General features: G+C 36.7%; 1 protein-coding gene across 1 annotated transcript; it reads left to right on the top strand.

The window, feature by feature from the left end:
- The first annotated feature begins 576 nt into the window (after positions 1 to 576).
- On the top strand, positions 577 to 25,890 carry LOC140135726 (amine oxidase [flavin-containing] B-like). The gene is given in 18 exon segments (XM_072157327.1): positions 577 to 676; positions 2,981 to 3,075; positions 5,979 to 6,122; positions 6,625 to 6,729; positions 7,273 to 7,468; positions 8,494 to 8,531; positions 8,910 to 8,973; positions 11,363 to 11,451; positions 11,677 to 11,760; positions 12,579 to 12,654; positions 14,298 to 14,385; positions 15,774 to 15,827; positions 17,751 to 17,808; positions 18,754 to 18,851; positions 19,756 to 19,867; positions 20,261 to 20,323; positions 22,042 to 22,069; positions 22,072 to 25,890. Coding segments are annotated over 18 exon segments (1,587 nt in total). The 5' UTR covers positions 577 to 633; the 3' UTR covers positions 22,224 to 25,890.
- Positions 25,891 to 26,909: the final 1,019 nt, after the last annotated feature.

The raw sequence follows: 26,909 nt of genomic DNA, 5'->3' as shown, positions 1-26,909 counted from the left end.
GACCTCCAGAAGTAAAGTTACAAGCATTTGATTACACAAAGGTCCAGTTTTAAAAGTGACAAACTGCCCTATACACGCCTGATCGGAGCATGCTATGACAATGTACTTAAACAAAAGAACTTAAACAAAAGGAACTATAACAAAACTGAAACAAAAGAACTGAGAAATAAAATAAAAATCTTTTTCACCTTGTATAGGCCAGTTTGTCACTTTTAAAACTGGACCTTTGTCCAATCAAATGGTTGTAACTTTACTTCTCAAGGTCATGTTGGATTAAATGGGGTGTCATAATGGGCAAGATTACCCAAATATGGTTTAGTTTAAAATTAGGAATTTTTTTCCAAGTGTAAGGATATTTTCTGGGTGCAGTATATGTTAGAAAAAGCATAGAGACACTTTCAGATCTACAATGCATGAATACAACATTTAAAATCTACATGTATATCATATGGTAGGCTGAAAACATAAAAGAGTCAGCTGCATGGTATTTTTGTTACATTTTGTGCATAGATCAGAAGAAGACTAACAAATGCAACTGGCTAAGGATACGATTTGAATACATGCAATAAAAGCAGTGCAGTTGATGCAGAGTAGGTTTACTGAGTGTGTGAGGAGAATCATACATGCTTCAAAATGACTACCTATGATGCGATAGTGATTGGGGCTGGCCTGAGTGGTGAGTACATATTAAATTTAATGAGTTAATCCCATGAGAACTACCTGCCTATTGGTCAAAAAAAAGTTTTCATTATTAATTGGACCAATCAGCAACATTGTTAGAATAATTTCACCACACAAAAAAATTGGGGTGAATTATTTGCAAAGCTCCATTCTGGTTGGTGATTCAAAATGAAGATATCATGTAATTGAACAATCAGAGAGAATGTTACATCGACAGGTCACAGCAAGAGCTGGTCACAGCAGCTGAAGGGAGTATCCCATTTTGCTTTGCGGTACCATAATAGAACTGAATGTGCCATAGAAAATGTACACAAAATCTCTCACTTCAACTTTAAATAACTCACTTGAATCAGGGAAGCTTAGACTTTTGTTTGCAAAAATATAACCCCTAAAGTATTGTGAAACTATCCATAGCTCTCAATATTTAAGCTGCTCTTGTTAATATTTTGTGTACATTTGTTATGGAACAAGCAGATTCACTGCAATGCATGGGATACTCCCATCAGCTGCTGTGTCGACAGGTAGTGCTGATGGGATTAAGATACAAGTTGGCAGGGTATTCATAGCTTGGAACCTGGATATTATAAATTATCATTCAAGATTTGAAATTACATACATGTTTTTATAAACGTTTCCTGTTGTACCAAGTAAAATGAGTTATAAGGCCAGATGTGTAGCCAGGGGAAAGCCAGGAAAACTGCCCCCTCACAGACAATTTATAAGGATAAAATGTGGACAGGAAAGAGTAGCGTGTCCTTAGATAAGTTAAAATGACTAAAAATGGGACCAAAATTGATTAAAATCCTGGCTAAGCTTCTGAATATGGCACTATAGTACTATACTATTTATTAAAGACTGCCTATAAATGTGGTATACAGTGTTCAAAATATGCCAGAATCTTCAAGTTCAAGGGCCCTTGGGGCAGAAATCAGAATTGTTCAAGGACCCAAAGTCGGTTGTAAAATTTTAATGTCACACTGGTCCACATTTAGTGACACTTTGTAAGACTTAAGGTGGTACTACACACCCTGATAAATTTTGTGACTAACTTTGCATTTTTCTCAAAAAATAACTACACACTGGTAACAAAAGTTCTGTCAAAGAATCCAATTACTTCAACTTCACTGAAATTTTAGTGATTCAAGACAAGTAGTTCATTAGGGGCTGTGCAATAATATAAGCCCTGGGGGAGGGTAAAATTGGGGTGGGCAAGAAATTTTGGCGAGGCGAAGGGGGAGGGCAAGCAATTTTGGCAAGCCGAGAGGGGAGACAAGCGATTTTTGGCACATATTCATGGGGCGCCTTTTAAATAAAATGCGCTAAGAAGGCTTGGGAAAACGCTACAGAAACGCTTAAATATGCAAATTTTCCTGCTCGCTGCACTCGCAACATATATATAGACCATTTAAGATTTGGAAATTGGGATCCCAAAAATTTGGCATGTGCAAGGGGGGGGGCAAAGAATTTTTGGCGGGCCGAGAGGGGGGGGGCAAGCGATTTTTGGCGAGCCATTTGGAAATTTTACCCCCAGCCCCTTATATATGTTTGGAAATGATGTACTAGTACACTCTAGCGGTACCCCTTTTCTTATCATAAATAACATACCGATGCCACTTGCCCTTGTTCTGAGTGGTTAACAAATTCTCACATGAATATTTACTCTGTGTGTGGTGTTCACTACCCATATCTTCGGACAACCTATCTGGGATCGCCGTCCCTATTTTTTATTGTTTCCTTTTACACTTTGTATTTGGTCAAGGATCAAATATAGTACACTGTTGTTTATGTGCTCATTTATTAGTTTTTCTAACAAAACATTAATATAATGTTCAATTCTAGACCTGAATAATAACAACAGCTATCACATTAACTATACACTTATATTTTGTAGCAATTTTTAACACAGATTTCCATTTCAATATTCATCTGTTTTTGCTTGTTTTTAGTAATTTTAATTCTATAAACTGTACATTTGTTTACAAATTTGAGGGCGCTAATTACATATATTTTAAATTTAAATTAGCCAAATAATATGAGTTATACCTTTCATGATATAAAGTTTTTGAAAATTCCGATGTCATTTGTTTGTCTGTTTGCTGATGTTCTCAATACCATTTTACTAGTGTCTTCCCCTCAGTGTAAAGTGCAGACAATATTTTTGATAAATAGTGCCATCATTGTTCAGCTTTCTTTAAAATTACTAAATTTTACATGCCATCAAACAACCATGAGTACCTGATTGGTGAGCAGGGTCTGCTCAGAACCACTGATGTATTTCATCTTGTTGTCTTTTCTCCAGGATTATCAGCCGCCAAATTGTTACAAGAGTCGGGCATAGATGTACTGGTACTTGAAGCAAGGAACAGAGTCGGTGGCAGAACCTACACAATCAAGGTACATGTAGAGTATGATAAAATAGTTAACATGACAAAATTATTCGTTTGCTGTCTTTCACATGTATGTGTACAGAGAGTACAGTACAGGTGACAATTGTGTCACGCTTTGAAAAGATGGAGTGTATGGCTTTATTCTTTAGTTGATAAGAATTCTGTTATCTTGGATAAAAATCCATATTACCTGCGTGCTTCTCATTATTTATTTATATTTTATTTATTGAGGTATAAAACAATCCAGAAAGCAGGTCACAGACCTGATACGCCTGGGTAACAATTAAAAACATGTATAAAAACAACATACAAAGCAGCAACAAAATGCATACAATAGCATAATATATATTCAAAGGCAAAAATCACAGATTATTAAGACGCTGAACAACTTGAGGAATGGTAGATTGCATGTACCTGGTTCGCTTACAGCGAGGAGGATCAATCTGCTGGGCATACCTAAGATTCCTACCGTGCGATCACCTTTGGATTTAGGCAGCATTTGAGAATGTTTAGCAGACGCTTGCAAACCTTGGCCAAATCGCACCAACAGCTGATTTCTCCTCTCACATAAGGAAACCAAACCTAGTTTCTCCAAAGCAGCCCGATAAGATGTGTAGCTCTGGCCCAGGATGATACGACACGCCCGCTTCTGGACGAGCTCCATCTGCTCAGACTGTGCTCTGGAGATACTAGTATGCCATAAAGGGCTGGCATATTCCATGATAGGCCGAATGTACATTTGATAAACGGAAGATAAATCATCCCACGAAGCATTGAAGCGTCTCAAAACATAAAGCATATACATTCATCTAGAGGCGCGAGATATCATTGAATTGACTTGAGTAGTCCAACTAAGATCATTTTCTAAGGTGATACTATTAGAAGTTTCATATTCTGAGTGACATCTAAAACAGATCCATTGAGAGTCAAAGGATTGAAGGAATGCTCCCTTTTCAAAAAACTGATGTGCATAATATGACATTTGGAAGGTTTTGGTAGCATGTCATTTTTGTTGCACCATTCACCTAAACCATCAAGATCTTTTTGCAGTTGTGAACAACCGCCTGTCTTAGCATTTACAACTTCACCAAACGTCAGGTCATCAACATATTTCCATTTCAGGGGGGCTTCAGATGCAGCATCATTGACCATGGCGGAAAAAATAATCGGACCAAATTTAGTGCCCTGAGGCACTCCCCCCCCCCCCGAAATAGATTGACATATACAGATGTAGGTGGGTCTTTTATTGGTCCTACTCAGAATCGAATCATCAGGCTGGCGAAAGAATTAGGCGTTGATAACTACATCCTCAATGAAAAAGAGAGGTCCATATTTTTCCCTCATGTGAATGTAAGTGTACAGGGTGTTCTAAAATTAGCATGTCCAATTTTTTGACCTCATATTTGAGGACATTTATTTGCGCATTTATTTGCATATAGATATTTGGTACAATATAATAATATAACAATTATAATATAATTAAGTTCAATGGCTGTGAGACATTTGCAAGAGAATAAAATCATTACATGTTTAAATCGCTGGCAGATCCGCCATGAGCTGTTGTGGCATGTGGTGGTGAACTCAACAACATGTAATCGTGAGTGCGCGCTGGTTCGAATCCAAACGGTTCTGATTTTATCTCTCTTTATTATAGTGCCAGTTTGTATGAGCTCCAGTTCTTTTATTTATAATCTATTTTCTCAGGCATGTATCCTCTGGATCCACATTTAATATTTAATGTCTCAAATTGACCGATAATCGGACCAAATTTAGTGCCCTGAGGCACTCCCGAAATAGATTGACATGCCTTTGATTCTAACAGATTGGGTGCGATTACACAAAAAGCTACTAATGACAGGAATAATACTTGGGCGAATACTTATATCAATTAACTTCTGAACAGCAATATTGTGATTAATCCTGTCAAAGGCTTTAGTAAAGTCAACAGCACATAAGGTTGCATAATGGCCAGCCTCATCAATACCTTTAAGGACAGTGTCTACAACATCCACTAGATAGTGAGTAGTTGAGCTGTCCTTCACATTACCGTACTGCTGTTTATCAATGTGAGGGTAAAAGTCGACCATAGTCCACTCAGCCAGAAAGCTCTCAAAGATCTTACCGTTGAGGCAGGCAGGTAAAATTTAACAGTATTACCTCCATAATCCTAACAATCAAAATATTTCTTGGAGGCTGGTAGTGTCCATGTAATAGCAAAGCCATTTTCAAGAGAATAATTAGCTATAGAATTTCAAAAGAATAATTGAATGCCTTTAGAAGTGAAAGAAGGCCCAATTCCAATTTTTTACAAAAATGAATTAGACCCAGCATTTTATTGCCAGCAGACTATTCTTCATTGTATGTGAAAGATGAGCCAAAATCCACTCTCTAAATAGTCCTCCACATACAATTAATCATAGTTTTCATGGAAGAAAGGCCCAATTCCATGGAGTTGGGCCCTTCTTCCATAGATATTGGGTTAAAGAGGAATTTTGTTTATCCATGAAATCTGCTTTTCACTACAATAAACTTTCTTGCTAACATATTACATGCTTCTACTTAATTAATGGATAATTACCAAATTTCTGTAGCTATTTTAATAACACATCTGTTTACGGAACTGACAATTAGAGTATGTGGAAGAAGGGCCCAACTTGTATTCGAATGTATGTAGTACTGTATGTTCGTGTGTTAAAGGTCCCCTGAAGATGACAACCTTCTGTCCATAAAACTTTTCCAAATATTAAGTTTTTTCTTTATCAAAAAACAGTTTTGATGGAGTTGGGCCCTTCTTCCACCCAGGAATTCAATTATGTGCAAGCCTTACATAAGCTTTAATGGTAAATCATGCTCACTTTCTAGACTATCATCATTTAACTAATCCACATCTATTTCTTGTTATGTTGGCAGGACCCCGCAATTGAATATACAGATGTAGGTGGGTCTTTTATTGGTCCTACTCAGAATCGAATCATCAGGCTGGCGAAAGAATTAGGCGTTGATAACTACATCCTCAATGAAAAAGAGAGGTCCATATTTTTCCCTCATGTGAATGTAAGTGTACAGGGTGTTCTAAAATTAGCATGTCCAATTTTTTGACCTCATATTTGAGGACATTTATTTGCGCATTTATTTGCATATAGATATTTGGTACAATATAATAATATAACAATTATAATATAATTAAGTTCAATGGCTGTGAGACATTTGCAAGAGAATAAAATCATTACATGTTTAAATCGCTGGCAGATCCGCCATGAGCTGTTGTGGCATGTGGTGGTGAACTCAACAACATGTAATCGTGAGTCTTGGCGCTGGTTCGAATCCAAACGGTTCTGATTTTATCTCTCTTTATTATAGTGCCAGTTTGTATGAGCTCCAGTTCTTTTATTTATAATCTATTTTCTCAGGCATGTATCCTCTGGATCCACATTTAATATTTAATGTCTCAAATTGACCGATGTCCTGCTAGGACACAGCAGATAGGCTGACCTCTCTCTTTATATTATAAAATCTATTACAATTGTTTCTTGTTCATCTTTTTATCATTATTCAGGGCACACCAATGCCATTCAAGGGTCCAGCACCAAGCACATACAACCCTCTCATGATCATGGATTCGTTGGCAATGATTCGGAGTTTTGATGAATTAGGAAGCCAGGTTAGTTGCAAGTATATGGTACAGATAACTCTATTTTTATGTCATTGTGCCAATACACATATGTGGGGCTTATGGTATCACCCAGATGGTTCTTTGTTTGTTAGGCTGTCTGGTTGTTTGTCCGTGTGGAAGTAAAACCATTAATCCACTCTGCAGCTCCAACACAATATCCGATCTCATCAACACAATAACCGTTTGACTTATCGAATGCAAAGGGAACTTCCCCTGTGATGCCTAAACTTTTTTTTTCAGGTATCGAGGGGCTCGATAAAGTAAATAGATAATGGCTGCGGTTGAGTTTCACAGCTGGGTTGTGGAACCACATTTAAATTCATGTTTATTTTATTCCAAAATTTTTTCACATTTTAAATATTACCATCGGCTAAAAGATACACGTACAAATGTGAGTTTTGGCTACAGATTTATTGTTGTCTGGCGGACAACCGAATCAGTATTTTTGGTTGTCCGGCGACTTTTTTAGATGTTCCGGGTGAACGGACAACCAAAATTTTGAACACTGATTTGTGATTTAATTTGGTACAGATGTCCACTGCAGCACCATGGGATTGTCCAAGAGCAGAAGAGTGGGATTCAATGACAGTAAAAGAATTTATGGACCAGAATTGCTGGTTTCAGTTTACCAAGTCCCTGATGTTGACTATCGTACGTGCAGCTTTTGCCACTGAGCCTGAAAATATATCACTTTTGTTCTTCTTGTGGTACATCAAATGTGGAGGAGGTATGTGGAATTTATACAAACTAATGCGATAAAATGCCCAAACCTTTATTACGCTCTAGTTTAATGATGGCAGATAACTGTTTAAATTTTTTTGGCTTTTCCCTAATAAATGGTGGAGATTATCTATTTTTATAGCCATGACAAAATTCATTCAGCACATTCAGTGGCGTAGCCAGCACTTTTCAGGGTGGGCAAAGGGGGCAAGACAACTTTTAAGGGGGGAAAACTTTGACAAAAATGGTCAAAAATTAGTCTGAAATGGTCTAAAAGTACAAAAAAGGGCTAAAAATCTTGCATATCAGGGCGGCCAGCATCCCATAGGGGGAAAGAGGGGGGCAAGACTTCTCATGGGGGGAGCTGCCCCCTTTGTCCCCCACTACTGAGCACATTGTTACTTTAACACAAGTACCACAAGACATACAGACTGGGGTACATTTGGTTATTGTCTTGACATGTTACTTTTTTTCATTAAAAAATCTGTACTTTTCTTAGAATATGTCAATTAGGCACAAAAAAAAATATTGTTGTGTTGCCCTCAACCGCCCGACCCTAAATCCTGAAAAATCAGGGTCGCAATTTCTTTTTTTTTTTTTTTTTTTTTTGAATGATGATTTTTACAGATTTGTTCAAAAACTCAATGTTTTTCACTTAAAATTAATATTTTATTGTAAGACTAGTCTTTAATTGTTGTCTAACAGGTATCCAGAAGTCAAAATTGACAAATGCCCCTAATTGAACAAGCATTATTTAATATTTGAGGGGATTTTTAAAAACTGAAGGTTTAAAAAAAAAAAAAAATAAAAAAAAAATAATAATCCGACCGTCCTACCCAAATTTCTCATTTTTCCACTTGAGGGCAACACAACAATATTTTTTTTTGGCCTTAGGAGCGGTCAGGTTAATTAAATCGTCTTGTCCATACAAACAATGGTCAGGATGTCTATCTATTATGTATGATGTATTTGGTCTAAGAATCCTGTTTATTATAATTGTTGTCATTGTATATTTTCTTTATATACTTGTAGGGTTTGTCAGGTTTGCTAGTAACAAAGATGGTGGGCAGGTGAGTTAATTGCATTTTGTTTCTATGTTTTCTTATTCATGTATTTCCCTTTGATTTGAAAAAAAAGTGCATCATTATATTAATAGGTGAATTCATACAGTGTCAATTTATATTACCCGGTAATTGTTTCTGTTTGCAACTGTATATAACTTGGCTTCATTTATATGTGGCATGGATTTGGAAAAAATATGTGCATCATTCAATTAAAAGGTGAATCCATACATTGTCAATTTATATTAATTGTTTCCATTTGCAAATATTAAGATATAAGCAAGAAAAAAAATGCAGACTATATTACCAGGCAATTATTGGCAGATATTGTTGTACAGATGGTACCCACACATTATTTTTGTTTCTATAATTTTATGTTTTTCACAGGAAAGAAAATTTATTGGCGGTTCGATGCAAATCAGTGAAAAAATAGCAGAGAAACTAGGCAAAGGTAAAGAGTATGTAAGCATTCGGCTATTTCATTCAAAATCCACACTACCCCTGTGGAAGATTAAGCTTAAGTTTTCCACAGAGGGGGTATAAGTTTTGAATATAATAGACAATTAGGTAACTTCCATTTGAATACTCACTCCAGTTGTGGAAGATATTGGTAAAGCCATAATACAGGGGGAGTATGGGTTTCAAAATGATTAACTCTGACCAATTACATTTGAAAAACACACTCCCCTGTGGAGGATGTTTCCAAAATCTTCCACAGGGGTAGTGTGGATTGTAATTGGAATCGCCCATTAGAAATAAGAGTAGCACTAAAAATATCCTAAAGCAACAACCTTGCTGCATGTATGACCTTATATACTGCACACAAAAAGTATCCGTACACTTAAAACAAAACCAATATCTTAAAGGCTCTAGACCTAATTAACCAAATGAAGTAGTCATTAGATGGCAATTCTGTTATGCATTTTTTGATACTTTTTTTTTTATCCGTTTTATATTTCCCCAAGTTATACCAAAATGAATGAAAAAAGAAAGCAATTCATAAGTGACAAATTTCGTTATTTCCTTCCACCAACTATTAGGCTATTCCATTTGAAATCCACACTACCCCTGTGGAAGATTTTGGAAATATCTTCCACAGGGGGAGTATGTAATTGGTCAGAGTTAATCTTTCTGAAACCCATACTCCCCCTGTATTGTGGTTTTACCTATATCTTCCACAGCTGGAGTGAGTATTTCAAATGGAAGTTACCCAATTGTCTATTCTATTCAAAACTCATACTCCCTCTGTGAATGACTTCAGCTAAATCTTCCACAGGGGTAGTGTGGATTTTAAATGGAATAGCCCATTCTAACAGGATTATTATTAGCGCAACAGATCAACACTCACTCGCCGTGCTCATAATTATAGCATGTTTTGAGCGAAAAGTCTTTAGTAACTTTTTGGGGGAAAATTTCATAGAAATAAGTGGTTGAAGCTCAAATTTGAAAGTAATTTTTTGGGTATTCAGAGGATAATTTTGTCAGTCTGTAGAACTTCTAAATGGGGCTCTCCAGAATGGAAAAAGAGCTTGAAAAAGATTGTCTAGAGGGCGGGACTTTACTCGTAGTGCAAGGGATACATGTAGAGCATCCCCAGACTTTGTTGTGAAAACTTGTATTAAAAACAAAATTATTGTGTATGTTCTGGTTAATCTGATGAATATTAATAATGATGATGATGATGATGGTGATGGTGATGGTGGTGGTGGTGGTGGTGGTGGTGGTGGTGGTGGGTGGTGGTGGTGGTGGTGGTGGTGGTGGAGGTGTCGGCGGTGGTGGCGGCAGTGGTGGTGGCGGCGGCGGCGGTGGAAAAAGAGTTTGAAAAAGATTGTCTTGAGGGTGGCACTTTACTCATAGTGGAAGGGATAAAGAGCACCCGCAGACTTGGTTGTGAAAACTTGTATCAAAAACAAAATGGTTGTGTATAATGTTCTGGTTAATCTGATGAATACAATAATAATAATGATAGTAATAATGATAGTGATACCATGTCTAGATTACAAAATGAAACTGTTGGAAGATGATTGCGAGATTTATGTTCTCAAGTTCTCAACTGTAAATAACTTCCCTTTTTATCTATGCCTGTGGAACAGGGCATAGATATTCTGCTTATGCTCTTTAGTCTTCTCCTTTTCCTTCTCCTTCTCCTTCTCCTTCTTCTCACGCTTCATATTAACAGGGCTATCTCCAAAACTACAAGAGCCCCATCGCTCATATTTGGCACACTTAATGGCCCTACCCCATAGATGTGCCTTTTGCCCATTTTGGCCCCATAGGTCAAAGGTCACGGGCCCCAGGGGCCCAAATGTAAAAATACCAATCGTGCCATTTCTCATCAAATAAAACAGCCTCATGGCCCTGAGTTGGTACACTGATAGCCCTAGGGGTACTCTATATTTACAAATATACAAGGCCCCATATGTTATATATTATGGGCCCCAGGGCCCAAATGTTAAAATATGGTGCAACAGATTTACAAGCCCAGCTCTAAAAGTACAAGATCACTAGGGCTCATATGTGGCATATGTATGAGCCCTAAGTTGTAGATGTGCCTTTTGCCCGTTTTGGTCCCAGATGTACAGGGCTAGGGGCCCAAGGGCCCAAATGTTAAAACAAAGGGCTGGCTGTTTTCTCAGTAAATAAAGCAGCTGCAATGCTCTATGTTGGTATACTGATAGCTGTTTTAGCATTAAACATATTACGGGGTGTCAGGGTGGGTTGAGAGTGTCATGGTGGGTGGGGGTGCGGGGTTGGGGGTTAGTGGGAGGAAACACAGGCATAGATATTCGTGTTTGGTCAAACACAACTGTGCCATCTAGTTTCTTTTCTTTTTTTGGCAGACTGTGTGTTGCTAGGTAACCCAGTTACTAGGTTAGAACAAACTGATGAATTGGTATCTGTAACAGTAGCAGATGGAAGTGTGTTTAAGGTAATTGTGAAACCGTGACGTTTCTAGTCATTCTTGCAATGTCAAAAAAAATAATTTGGGAATCGGGAGTAAGCATTGGCCGGATAAGTGAAAAAATCCGGGATAAGTAAAATACCATGCTTATAAATGGTGATCCTTTACAGGGCCAAAAAATATCAAAAACACTTTTTGCAAGCCCCCACGGCTAGTGATTAAAGTAATTCTGATTATATATCCTTAATGCAGGCAACGTATGTTATTTGTGCAGTTCCACCAGCTATTATGAATAAGATCTCCTTCCAGCCATCTCTACCAGCACTCAAGAATCAGGTGAGTCTGTTTGTGGCAAATGGGCTATTCCATTTAAAATCCACACTACCCTTGTGGAAGATTTAGCTGAAGTCTTCCTCAAAGGGAGTATGAGTTTTGAATACAATAGACAATTGGGCAACTTCCATTTGAAATACTCACTCCAGTTGTGGAAGATATAGGCAAAGCCATAACACAGAGGGAGTGTGGGTTTCAAAATAATTAACCCTGACCAATTACATTTGAAAAACATACTCCCTCTATGGAAGATATTTCCAAAATCTTCAACAGGGATAGTGTGGATTTTAAATGGAATAGCCCAATTTGTTGAAGCACTGGAAATGGTTTTTTTAAAACCAAGACTATACTTTGTCGGGAGGAGAGCAATGCCATTGTCAGGTGGTATATGGGTATATGTGCAGCGATAACGACCCCTTTTTCAGGCTACTTCACCACACCTAAGAGACCCTATTTTCAGCTAGCCTAACCCTAACCCAACCCATGGATTTTTTGCTATCGGAAGGAAAAGAAGAAAGGAGAGAAGATGAACAATGAAATCACTTGGTACACCCAGGGTTTGAACCTCCGGCCCCTCACATGCTATGTAGAAAATCACAGACTATAGCCACAGAAGTTACGCTGGCCCGGCCAGCGATTCCCTGGGTATATATGATAGGGTGATCCACCCTCTTAAAAAGTGCTGGCTACGCCACTGCGACTATATCATGTAACCAATCAGAGGCACTGGAAGAAAGGTAATAGTGCTCATGGGTTTAAAAGCTGAATTCATAAACAAAACTTGATTATCTTTTCTTTTGTTTCCACCTCTCATGTACTAGCTGATTCAGAGAATGCCCATGGGATCATGTATTAAGACCATGATGTATTATAAGAGACCTTTTTGGAGGGATCTAGGTAAGTCTCATATAACTTGTCATTATAGTAAAAGCATTGATATGGTCCGGCTACATTTTGCAATTGGCATGTAAAACTGTAAGGTCCACACTTGTGCAAGAAAGTATGAAGGGGTTTGTACCCAAGAGTGTGATTTACTAAGGAAAATTTGTCACTTTTTCATTCTCTTGAAAATCCTAGCTAAGGGAATTTTTTTCACAACACTTTTGTGTATTTTATACCAAATGAACATTGAAATATGAAGGGGAAAAAACTGACCCAATATTTTTTCAGATTTTAGGGTCGGTCGAAAGAGCAATGCAAATCTATTATTCGGAAATGAGAGCCAGGCAAAATGTGGAGAACAATAATCAAAAATGTCCTCTCAGAACTATTTTGATTGGTTACAAAGAGGGCTATATCATATATTGAACCAATCAGAGATATGGTAAGAATGGTTAGTTAGGGCTGGAGGGATTTTAAAGCTCTATTTAACCAATCAGGGGCACTGTAATAAAGGCTGTAGTACCCATGGGGTTAATATCATTATAGATTGATCAGCTCTTAATTGGCAGGCCTTGTGACATCGTGGTTACAAAGAGGGCTATATCATACATTGAACCAATCAGAGATGTGGTAAGAACAGTCAGTTAGGGCTGGAGGGATTTTAAAGCTCTATTTAACCAATTAGGGGCACTGTAATAAAGGCTGTAGTACCCATGGGGTTAATATCATTATAGTTTGATCAGCTCTTAATCGGCGGGCCTTGTGACATCGTGGTTACAAAGAGGGCTATATCATACATTGAACCAATCAGAGATGTGGTAAGAACAGTCAGTTAGGGCTGGAGGGATTTTAAAGCTCTATTTAACCAATTAGGGGCACTGTAATAAAGGCTGTAGTACCCATGGGGTTAATATCATTATAGTTTGATCAGCTCTTAATCGGCGGGCCTTGTGACATCACGGATTAATATCAATGTATTTTATTTCGAGAATTGTCTTGTGACATTTCACATGAAGCATCACATAGGTTAACTACACCAGACACAAAAAGAAACTTGTCAGTTATATTCATCCTTGCTGTACAATAACTTGATAAATTTGGATTATTCTGAAATATACATTTTGTTAATTGGACTTTTCTTTCTCATTTGACACCCTGTTCATGAACATTGAGCAAGAATTGACCAAGATATGCGCCTCCAAACTCTCAAACCCCAAAATGAAAAGTTGCAATTTTAAGGATTCAATTGTGCCTGTTACACTGTGTGCTTTATTGATTGGCCCGTGGTGCTTGTGTGCAATTCAACGATGTGTTCCCATTGAAAACCGTTGAAAATGCAACTTTTCTTTTTGGGGTTTGAGGCTTTGGAGGCGTATATCTTGGTCAATTCTTGTTCGCTTTTCACGAACAGGGTGTCAAATGAGAAAGCAAAGTCCAATTAACAAAATGTATATTTCAGAATAATCCAAAATTTATCAAGTTATTGAACAGCAAGGATGAATATAACTGACAAGTTTCTTTTTGTGCCTGGTGTATATCACTTTTAATGTGGGTCTACTTTTCGGCGTAGTGGTAAAAGCCTAACAAACTATAGATTTTTTTTTCAAAAATGATGCACGAAATGGCCTCTCTTTTACTCTGTATTCTAATGATTTCAGATTACAATGGTATAATAGTAGGCATGGGACCAGTGGCTGGCACCCAAGAAGAAACAAAACCTGATGGATCATATCCAGGAATTTTAGGGCAAGTATGCCAATGGGCTGTTCCATTTAATATCCACACTACCCCCTGCGGAAGATTTTGGAAATACCTTCCACAAAGGGAGTATGAGTTTCAAATAGAATAGACAGTTGAGTAACTTCCATTTGAAATACTCACTCCACTTGTGGAAGATATAGGTAAAGCCTTAATACAGGGGGTGTATAATAGGTTTCAAAATGATTAACCCTGACTAATTACATTTTAAAAACATACTCCTCCTGTGGAAGATATTACCAAAATCTTCCACAGGGGTAGTGTGCATTTTAAATGGAATAGCCCAATTTAAATTGGGCTGGTTCAAATGTTTGATTTTGGCTTCATTTGTTTGTTTATTTTTTTTTTAATATTCATCAACTCTTCCTATACCGTTGTAGTCTTTGTCATAGACCTCGCGATCCCAGGGGGGGCGAGCGCCGAAGGCGCGACAGAGCGGTGAAGCCGCGACAGCGAGCGGCAAATTATAGGTGGCGCTCCCACTACGGTGCTCCAGGCGGGGTCCAGGCAGAGCCTTGTTGAAAGGCTAATACCGTTGTATAGGAGCAAACTCTTGTTAATCGGTGATGAATCCACACTTTTACAGTAGCGTATACGCGATAACGGCATAAATGTTATGCATGATCGCGTAAAATTTGTCATGCCTGGAATTTGTGTGCCTATATACTTACATGTTGAATTCAGTATTTTGGAGAAAGCATCAATATTGCCATTTTTATTCTATAGTCTTATTGGTATATCAACAATCTTGTAATGTTGAGTGTCGATGACTATCTGACATTCCTCATGAAATATTCATGTGAATTAGACGATATTTAGCTTGTTTTCATTGTTGAAAGGGATCCTTTCAATCATGTATCACTGTTGTTCATCACCATTTAACAACTCGTGTCCGATGCATCTGCGTGATTGACAATGCGGACACATCTGAAAATCATTCAAAGTGCTTGGTAGAAAAACAGATTGACTTGAGAAAGAGTGATAGGTAAAATTAGAGACAATGAGCTATTCAATTTAAATCCCATACTACCCCTGTGGAAGATTTGGGAAATATCTTCCACAGGGGGAGTATGTTTTTCATATGTAATTGGTCAGGGTTAATCATTTTGAGACCCATACGCCCCCTGTATTATGGCCTATATTTTCCACAATAGGAATGGATATTTGAAATGGAAGTTGTCTATTCTATATGAAACACATACTCCTTCTGTGGAAGATTTTAGATACATTTTCCACATGGGTAGTGTGTATTTTAAATGGAATAGCCCAAAGAGAGATAGAGAATCTGTGTTTAATGTAATGCTAGCCTGACTCTGTGGTACATTGACTTCATTTTGGATTGGGGATTACCGTATACTTCTTTTTATCTCTTTCAGGTTCATGAATGGTGAGAGGGCTAGGCAGTACTGCCATTTAACCAAGGAAGAAAGGTATGCATGCATTTCATTACCACATTTATTCCAATGACCTCTTGTCATATAATTATACCCCGTTTTGAATTTTTGTAAATACCTGATAGTATTGTGCATATGTCTAGCATTCCACTGGTCTCTTTTGAACTTATTATGGGGTATTGCAGTTCTTGGAATTAAAAAAATCAAAAAAATCGATTTAAATCAAAAAAATCCGATTTAAATCAAAAAAATCTGATTTTTTTGTTTACACCAGCGTGTAGAAATCTTTATATAATGAGCTGACGTAGGGTATAATAATGAATAATTCAGAGCATTTAGATCCCCAAACGCTCCTTTCTATCACTCTATAGATCCTTTAGATCCTTTCGAAAACCAGCCAATATTTTGAAGCAACTAGTACTCAGTATCAGAGACTGCAGTCTGGCTAGCTCACGTCTCTTTCCAGACTGTTACTGTTGTGTATGTTCATGTTATACCCACATGCAGTGTGACACCAAGACTAGTCATTGCCCCGGTCATTGTAAGCACATGTTTTCGTGTGTTCCATAAACAACCACGATCTCACGCATGCACGATAAAACTAGGTCAGTTGGTCAATGATTGGAATTTGGAATGATACTTTTCTCCGGGACCTTTCTACTTTATGGAATATAAATCAAGAACAAATCTCAGTCCAGAAAAGGATTTAAATTACACAGGACAGGTCGTGGCACAGGAAGGTAAAATGCAAACTTGGCTTTTCTTGACACCGGTCATGAGTCAAGTGCATGCAGGGGCAGTACAATTGTACAGCATGGTGTTTACCCGGGTTGTTTACCGAGATCGACTCAGCCATGGAGCTAGATTTGTAGAGTGACATTTGGTCTGTTTTACCAATATTTGTGGTTTTACTGAGTTTTGAGCTTTCATAATAATTGGCATTATCAAGTCCAGATTTATTCCATTTCCATATATGAGCCATAATATTGTTTTATATTTCTTGCAAATGCAATGCTGTTTCCATATCAGCACTCGATAAAAATTCTAGCTATTGGTCATATTCCCAGGTAGCTCCGGGTCATGTCCTTCCCAATTTTATGATTCTAATTTCATGGCATCTTCTAGACTCTTTTGTCACTTATGATATAAACTTCTAATAAATCAGGGGGAACCAGGAAAAGAGTACCAACTGTTGATGGGTGTAGAATAGAATGTCCACACAGTCCCGTAGCAAAATCCCAAAATACTAGTACCAAAATTATTTTTAGCTGACATGTGTCTGTTTACTTTACAAGAAAAGGTCAGCTCAACTCATGGGTCAAGCAAATATCTCTTACACCAGCAGGTGAATTACGCTATGCTGAATGGGAAAGCCACGGTCACATGGGAACCCCTACCGAGAAAACCAGTGGTAGCCCAATGGCTGCTGTGGAGTAGAGGCTTATAAATGTGCATCAGTTGTTTGGAGGCTATACGCTCGTATTGTTAATAATCTGAATTTGAACTAAGGAATTTGAACTATTCTAATGTTTAGAATTTTCACATTGCAAAAACGTAAAACAACTGATGGTTACCATTATTACAGGTATTAAATGGGTTATTCCATTTAAAATCCACACTACCCCTGTTGAAGATTTTGGAAATATCGTCCCCAGGTGGAGTATGAATTTTAAATGGAATGAATACATTAGCAGCTCCATTTGAAAAATGCCCTCCCTCAGTGGAAGATTCAGGTTGAGTCTTTCTCAGAGGGTGTATGAAATTCAAATTAAGCTGCTAATGTGTTCATTCCATTTGAAATTCATACTCTCACTGTGGAAGCTATTTACAAAATCTTCCACTGGGGTAGTGGGTGGATTTTAAATGGAATGACCCAATTGCTCCATGTAGAAACAAATTTGAATGAAAGTAAGACAACAATTTTTGATAGTAAATGTTGATTCTTTCCACTTCCGACAGAAAACAAGTGATAGCAGAGTACTATGCCAAAGCATTCAACACAGAAGAGGCCTTGCATGTAAGACAATATTTCTCTTGTTTAATTTATACAGAACATTGATATTTCCATCAAGATGATAATTTGTGATGATAAGATTGGCGTAACCTGACTGACCCTGAAAGTAGACCCGACCCTGACTTTTTTTTTGAAAAAAAAATCAAATTAAATAAATAAATAGATTTAAATAAATTTAAAAAAAAGAAGAAAAAAGTTCCAAAGCCTTTATCAAACGAAACTTGCAGCTTAAATAGTAAAAAATGGTCAAATCATGTTCCACATTATGCTTGATTGTATCTCCATGGAGATTGAAAAAAGTTATGTGTTATTACTTCTATATTTTAAAAATGTAGAATGACACCTATACCTTGTTTCACCCAAGCTTAGTGGTGACGTTAGTACCTTTACGCGGTTGGTTCGCACGTATGCCAACAAATGGCCCTTGTACCCATGTTGCTCTGCAAAATTAGGCCAGCGTCCGGGGTACTCAATACAAATGACCATACGGGGGCATGCCGCAAATATGGGTAGCATTTTCGGCCTTTTGGTATATCAATGACCTTTTTCAAAGCCTATTTTGGTATATGAATGGGTCCTTTTTTCAAATTTTTCTCAATTCTTTTCGGAAAATAGCCCAATTTTTCCTTAATCTAGAATTTTTGGGAACATTTTTAAAAACTAAGAGAATTTGGGTTAAATTAGGCCGAAAATTTTGACTTTTGGTATATCAATGGGTCCAAATTTCTTGAAAAATTGGTATATTTATGGGTCCACTTCAATTCTCAGCGGCATGTCCCTACCAAAACCAAACTTGAGTACCCCCCCCCCCGGGCCAGCGTATTCCATGAGTGAAATACTCACTTAAGTCACTGCCACATTTGAGGTGAATCAATGTACATAATCTACTAAGGTGCACATTTTATGTTATAATACCATTTCTACATCTCTCTCCCCCTCTCTCTGTAGCCAACGTATTATGTAGAACACAACTGGATGGAGGAGGAGTGGTCTGGAGGGTGTTACATGGGAGCACCACCTCCAGGGGTATTTAGTAAATATGGAAAGTAAGTTATTTATTCAGTTGGCTTGATGTGGTTTTAGCATGCATGGACTGAGTCATAAAATTACTTTTTTATAACAAAAAAATGTTCATATTAAATTCTTCAATGGATATCTACAATATGGACATTGTGTTTGTGAGGTATGAACCTCCCATCTAGTAGTTTGGTATCTAAACTATAAACACTCACACTGGCAAAGTGTAAACATTGGTAAACAAGCTGCCTGACTTTGCTGCCCTTGCCCAATTGATACTAGCGAGACTCTGTTTGTGTTGATAAATTGACATTTCCCCTATACTTGTAGATATTGGATAATGTCAAGTTATCTGATGTACCGTAAAGATTCACCAAATGGCGCAATACATGAGCTCCCCTGACAAAACTGGAATTTTTGGCACAAACATAACTGCCACTTTTGTAGCATAATTTGAAGGAAAAAAAAACATGTGGTGACCATGTGATCATCATTTGTGGTTGGATTAGAATGCTACCGAATGCAACACGAATGCAGAGATTTTTGTCCTTAGTTGTCAGATCCGAATGCAAAAATAACACACAAAAAACAAGGTTATTTGAATTTGGATATATTGCTTTCGAAAGGATTCAAAATTTTGTGGTCTGTTGCATTTGAATGCATTCAAATGCAAAAGATCACAAAATGCCATATCACTACCACAATGGTAAGATATGAATGCATTCTGAATGCAATAATTGCATTCGGGTTTGGTAAGGGGTGTCATCCCATAAAAAATCCCACAAGCAAACAAGGCCTAGGGCACAGCCCCTTAATTCTTATCTGACAGTGTTTGTACATGAAATTTACTTTTAAGGCAAAGATGCCCATGTGCATAGGTGAATCTTTATGGTATGTAACTGTAAGTATGACATCTTTTAAATCTGTTTGCAGGGTGTTGCGTACTCCATTTGGTAGAGTATACTTTGCCAGTACAGAAACAGCAACTTGGTGGTCAGGCTATATGGAGGGCGCTGTTCAGTCTGGTGAGCGAGCAGCAAGAGAGGTATGTCATGTGCTAAATATAATACACTTGTATAATAAAGGGTTTACAAGTTCTAAGTTCCCTCTAAGACTTTGTAGAATAAATCAAAAAGTGTTTGACAAAATTATTTTTAAATCTGAAACAATACAGTATGCTTGATCTGCATGTACTGTAGATACATTCTGCAGATTTGAATGGACCAAAGTGCAACTTTCAAAACTGCATTGTATGTTATTAAATATCGGGTTCTGTCAACCTTTTCTAATCTTTTGCAAACGTGTTTGCGAGGTTGATCTTCTACTTGCAATGTTTGTACATTTTATTCCGTTCAGTTTTTGAAAAGAGAGTATGATATATTTTTAGTGTATATCTTGTAGCTGTGTGTGTAATGATTTGTATATTATCATTTCTCAGGTTTTACATGCAAAAAGAATCCTTAGAAGGGACCAAGTGTGGCAGGAAGAGCCGGAGTCAATTGTGAGTTCAATTCTTGTGTTCATTGGTTTCTCTTATTTTTGTTTCTTTTATCAGTGGTGCTAGGGGCTTCCATTTCTACCAAAGACAATGAAAAAACCCTGTTCTACTGATAGGACTTTCCAAGTAGGATCGGTTGGTCAGGAATTTATTTTACAAGTCTTTATTTTTGGAAGAGGTTAAATGTCCCTAAAAAATCATGGAACAAATCTGAACAGTTTTTATAAACATATTTTGAAAATGGCCTGAATTTTAAGTCAAAATAAATCCTCTTCTGCCAAGAATATGGCTGTTTTTACTTGCATATAAAAAATTAAATCACCAAAAAGATTGGTTGGCCTCATAGAACAGGGTTTGATTCATATGATCATGAATAAAAGAAGCACAATAATTGAGTGTTTGCAATGTTAATTTATTACTTGTATACAAAAAATAAATTCAACAAATATAGATCAGTCAGTTGGACCCATAGAACAGGGTTTGATTCATATGTTCATGAATAAGAATGGCACAATAATTATTGAGTGTTTGCAATGTTAATTTACTTGTATACAAAAAATAAAATCAACAAATAGAGATCAGTCAGTTGGACCCATAGAACTGGGTTTGATTTATATGTTGATGAATAAATTTAAAGAAGCACAATAATTAAGTGTTTGCAATGTTAACTTATTGCAATACTAACAATAATAATTAGACACATTAAGATGTAATAAAAATAATGGAAGAAAGTAAATGCATCACACAAAAATTAACTTATATCATTAAAATAAAATAAGTGCATATAATTAATGTGGAAACAAAATAACAAGCAAGAAACCAATTATGTAATGCATGTTTGAAAACGCGTTTGCTTCAGTTGTAAGATTATTACTGTAATGGTGACCCTTTAAATGAAAAAGATGCCCATCCCAAAATTGCACATTCCATTTTCTTGCCTCTTGCTATAGTGGCTTATGTCCTTCCATGCAAGCACACATGATATCCAAGCCTCTCTTGTATATATTTAGGGTGGGCTTGTCTTTTGTTTGATGCATAATAATACTTCTCTCACTTTTTTTGTTATGGGGACAGGGGCCTAAAACTTTCCAGAATATATGATTCTCTACTAGAAACAATGTCCCAAAGGACAAAAAGGACATTATTAAGTCAAATGACAGTAGGGTCATCAGTCAGTCAACCTACAGCATTACACCACTGAGGAAGGAGAATGGTCGAATGTTGTTGACCCCGGGGGGGTCTCCCTGAAATAATGAAATATTGAAAATGTGTGTTGTTGACCGGGGGGTACTAAGTACAAATGACCCTCAAACATGGGTAGCATTTTGCAGCCTTTTGGTATATCAATGACCCCTTTTTCTAGGTCAATTTAGGTAAATGGATGGGCCCTTTTTTCAAAATTGTATCCATTTTTTGGGGGAAATAGCTCAATTTTGCCTCAATCTTGCCAAAAATTTTGGGGAAATTTGTAAAACCTAAGACAATTTGTTTTAAATTTGGCGGAAAATTTTTACTTTTGCTATATTGATAGGTCAAAATTTCTTGAAAATTTGGTATATTGATGTGTCCACTTTCAAATTTTCAGCAGCACACACCCATCAAAACCAAAATTGAGTACCCCCCCCCCTGCCTGGGTGGTTGACCAGTTTTAAAATCTGTGACTTTTGATGTTGTAATCTTATGTCTTACCTGTTGTTTGTTTGTTCTTCATTTTTTTGTAGGACATCCCTGCCAAACCTTTGGAATTCAGTGCATTGAGAAGAATTGTCCAACCGTCGGCGGTTTTCTGAAATTCTGTGGCTTGGTGACATCTGCTGGAGTTCTAGGAGGTCTGCTATATCTGCACAAGGACAGGCTACCAGACGTATTGAAAGTAATTAATGAATGGAAGATAGAAGTGTGAATGTAATTCCATTTTCATAATGAAATGAAAGCCATATTATAACATATTTTCATACAAAATAGATTAGTATTTCTTTGCCATAAAATGTTAGCTTTTACTGTCAGATATATCCCTTTTAATTTTGAGCCGATCGAAGAACTAAGCCAAAGCAAAGAAAATTGGAATTTACTACCAGCGGCCGCGCCGATGTCGCCAATACATATCACTCCTTCGGTCGTGTTATGGTATGATCGTTTGTTGTGTAGATCACCATCCCGCATGCCATGTACATACTGTGTTATGAACATTGCGTATGCGTTCAACTAATATTTCCATCGTAATAATAAAATGACAGTTCCTGCGTTTTATTCAAAATCTTAGAATTTGACAAAATTACAGCACCTTTTTGCAGGGTATGTTGGTTCAATAAAATTTTGAAAAATATTGAGGGCATCCTTCTCAGCAAATGTTATAATATGGCTTTAATTATGTTTTATTATCATGTGTAATTCGAAATTCTGTTACCTCACTAAAAAAGGGTACATTATTTATTGGTAAATAGATGATACTCACTCACTTATATGCTGTGGATAAGGTGGATAAGTGTACGTCAATAAAGGACCAAAATTAGCATCTGCATGCGTATTATGAGTTTAAGTGATTACCTCATCACATCACATATGATGCAAGCATGCTTGTTTTGCTTTGTAAGATTTTACAGAGTTAAAGTCCGTTCATACTACCACCGCATTGCGAATATATTGACTACTTTTGCCCCAACTCAACGCAACGCATTTCCAAGTTCAAATGTATTTAACTTTATTGCGATATCGCAATGCAGTAGTTTGCAGTACGATGCAGCGCATCGCAAAGCAACGCATCGTGTAGTATGAACGGACCTTTAGGGTTAATGTTTGTACTGCCTCAGAAACTTTATATTAGGTATAAGGAGATTGTATTACCTGTTATTTCTTAACAATAGAATTCACTGTAGAAATAGTAATGTGACAGGATCAATTACCATAGTGATGGATCTGCACCTGTTTTGAAGGTATTGCCCTAGACTATAAGTAAGGCCTAAATCAAATTGTTTGATTGGTGTAACATAAATTAGGGTAGGTAGGTACGGAATTTTTTTTACTAAAGCTGTAAATTGTGTCTGATAAAGGCCTTTTTCTTCTTCTTTTTTTTTAAATTTTATTTATTTATTTATTTGGGGTAAAAGTTTTTAAAAAGTCTAGGGTGGGGCCTACTTTTAGTGTCGGTCGGGTTGCGCCAATGAAACATTTTTTTTAGGCTTAAGCTGCTTTCATTACCTGTGTATGTGTGCAATCATCGATTGAATATGACGACACAAATTACCACACTTTTCAACGGCACTAATCTCACAGGTGTGAGTAAATCAGACATGGACTCGGCATAATGTGAAACTTCTATAGCACTATGAACCAGGTTTTTTCTCTGTTCTTTGATAATCTATGGTGCAATGCAGAGGAACAGCATAACATCTAGTGCAGAGACTCATTGCTATGATAATGAATGTCCACAGTGAAGGTCTGCAGTATCCTGTATAGATGAATAATGTACCCTTTGAATGGAACAACCTAACAATAATAAGGTACTATTTCTTATTGATAATCAATGTCAGATCTGAAATGTCGTGAAAATGTTATTTTTATACAATGTTATAATAATGTTAAATATGAAGAAAATACTTAAGCAGTTGAGCCATTTATAGACCATGGTGTAACTTAAACAATTTTTTAAAGAAGAGAATGAGAGAGAAAAACAGCCTCATACCTTGAACCAAGTCTATTTTTTGTTTACAAACAAGTAAAGAACACCAGCATGTTAGGTTAAGATCTGTTTTAGTTCAGAAATACCGCCTGGCCATTTGAAAGTTTGACATGATTTGGCAGTAGATACAGTGAATGGGAACAAGACAATATTAAACCTGTGCCAAGGACAGCCATCAAAACCAATTTTGCCCTCATTTATGTTGCAACAAAGTATTTGCGTCAAAATTGCAGAAAAAGAGACATCCACTTCTTGTGCACAAAATTAGACCTTAGCAGGCTGGTTTTCAGATGGCTTGATCATTCAATAAAAATATTTGTCAATACAGTTTGTCCACTTTGAAGTATGAAGTAAGATACACACATTTTGCGTGAGCGTATCGTGCATTGTGTATTAAGACGCTAATGCATTTGTGCGCGCCTAGCAGCGTAATCTAACCAGGCCCGTACGCATGAGTTCATTTGGGGGGGGTGCTGATTTTGAAAAAGTGGACTTTTTGTCTAAAAAAGCGTGAAAAACCTGAATTTTTTGCTGGCTATGCTCGCAAATTCTGAAATTTTTCTGAAGACTTTTTGTATACTTTTCCAAATTTGGGATGGTGTGTTGCACCCCCCTGCATACGGGCCTGAGCGTGTTAATTTCTTTTGACATTACGTCGCGATAAAACTGTAATTACCTGTGTACTTTACTTTTTACTTCAAAGTGGACAAACTGTAGTGAATTTTAGTATGTTATATACAATGTATGTGTATGTTATAACTTTGCAAAGCAGGTGTTTTTTGTTGGTGGTGTTAGTATTTTTTTAACATGAGTCAATATATATGAGAAATTAGAAGAGGATACTGAACTTCAGTAAGCCATGTATATTCAAATGTCTATATTTATGAAGATTAAACATTTAATTGTTGAGCTTGAATAGGAAGCTCCGCCAGAGCAGTTCTTCTAGGGTGAACCAAACCTACCTGGTTATCAAATTAATCAGTGACAAGGTTATCTCAGAATTTGACAGATGTTAATTGATGCAATAACATTAAAACATCAATTAGCACCTGTCAAATTCAGAGATACCCTTGTCACTGATTAATTTGATAACCAGGCAGGTTTGGTTCACCCCAGAAGAACTGTTCTGGCGGGGCTTCCTCTTTAAACTACATATATATCTTTTCTGTGAAAAATGGTGGGGGAAAGGGTAAATTTGAGCAAAAAGACCAATTTATAACGTATATCTACCAAATATTTTTATAGTTTAGCAATATGTGTGTGCATTTCAAGTTTAAAATGAGCCTCATCCCCATTTTTCTACATCAAAACTGAGATTTAGTTATCAGAAGAAAGTTCATGTTTTTCTCATTAACCCAGTCAAATTTAATGCCTAAGATATGTTTCATTTTTGGTGTGAGCAAAGACGTGGAAGTATGCACTATCATATGGGGCATTGTTATACGTTTTGCTTCTCATATTAAAACCGCCGGAGCAATACAACTCAAAATTGTGAAACATATTGTGTTAATGGTAGACTTGAATTAATGTGAAAAAATTGGACCATTAGGTGACGAAAAAAAGAATCCCTGTTCTACGGGCGGATGGACCTTTCAAGTAAGGCTTTTTTTTTCTTTTTCTTTTTTGCAAATGACCCAAAAATAACCAAAATCTGTAAATAAATAATTTGCAATTTGAGAAAATACAAAAAAAAAATTGTTCCTAAAAGTTCTGAAATTTGGGTCGACATTCATTTGTTCAAAATGTGGGTCGGTCGGGCCCGTAGAACAGGGTTTTCTTTTTTCGTCACCTTAAGGGCTGGGGTATGAACGTTTGGACAGTATTTATTGTGGGACATTAGAGCACATCAGACATATCGAATTGCATTCTGAATCTGAAGAATGTCATTCTGATATCAAATAATTTTGATTTTTGAAATTCGCAATTTAATACACATTTTATGGCAAATCATTAAAAATTGATATTTTTGATATTTAACAGTACTTGAAGTAAACTTTATAAATCTGATGATTTATACTTAAAGCCATATTATACTGTGAACATTTGCTGAGGAAGACGCCCTCACTGAATTTTTAAAATTCCTTTTTTTACACGATAATATTGTACTTTATTAAACCAATATACCCTGCAAAAATCAAGACTCTAGGTGTTGTAGTTTTGTCAAAATCCGAGATTTGAAATAAAACGCCGGAACCGGCGCTTTATTATTACGATGGAATTATTAGTCGAACGCATACACGATGTTCATAACACGCCACGCATTGCAACGGCGAGCGGGACGGTGATATACACAATAAAGGGTCGTGTCGTACCACAGCGTGACCGAAGGAGTGGTGCGATATTGGCGACATGTGCGCTGGTAGTAAATTCAATTTTTTTTGCTTTGCCGTAGTTGTTCGGCTCAAAAATAAAAGGGGATATATTTGACAGTAAAAGCTAACATTTTATGGCAAAGAAATGCTAATCTATTTTGTTTGAAAATGTTATAATATGGCTTTAATGTGTATGTAGGTGGGATGAAAAATCGACGATCAATTGAAAATGTTGACCTTTCGTATTGAAGATATGGATTTTTTTTCCAAAACAAAAAAAAAAAATAGGTCTTTTTGGGAAAAAATCCATATCTTCAATATGAAAGGTCGTCGGCTTTTCCTCCCTGCTACATACACTTTAAGAATATGTCATTAGATTTATATAATTTACTTGAGGACTGTTATATATCAAAATTTGAAAAATATCAAATTTTTATAATTTGTCATAAAATTTGTATTATATTGTGATTTTCAAAAATGAAAATTATTTGATATCAGAAAGACATGCTTCAGTATTCAGAATGCAATTCGATAGGTCTGAGGTGCTCTCATGTCCCACAAAAAATACTGTCGAAACATAATAAACGCTCATTTTAGA

The sequence above is a fragment of the Amphiura filiformis genome, chromosome 16 (genome assembly GCF_039555335.1).
Source record: "Amphiura filiformis chromosome 16, Afil_fr2py, whole genome shotgun sequence".
In the NCBI taxonomy this organism is placed as follows: Eukaryota; Metazoa; Echinodermata; class Ophiuroidea; order Amphilepidida; family Amphiuridae; genus Amphiura; species Amphiura filiformis.
The sequence above is the reverse complement of the archived record's forward strand: the minus strand, read 5'-3'. Positions and strand labels throughout refer to the sequence as shown.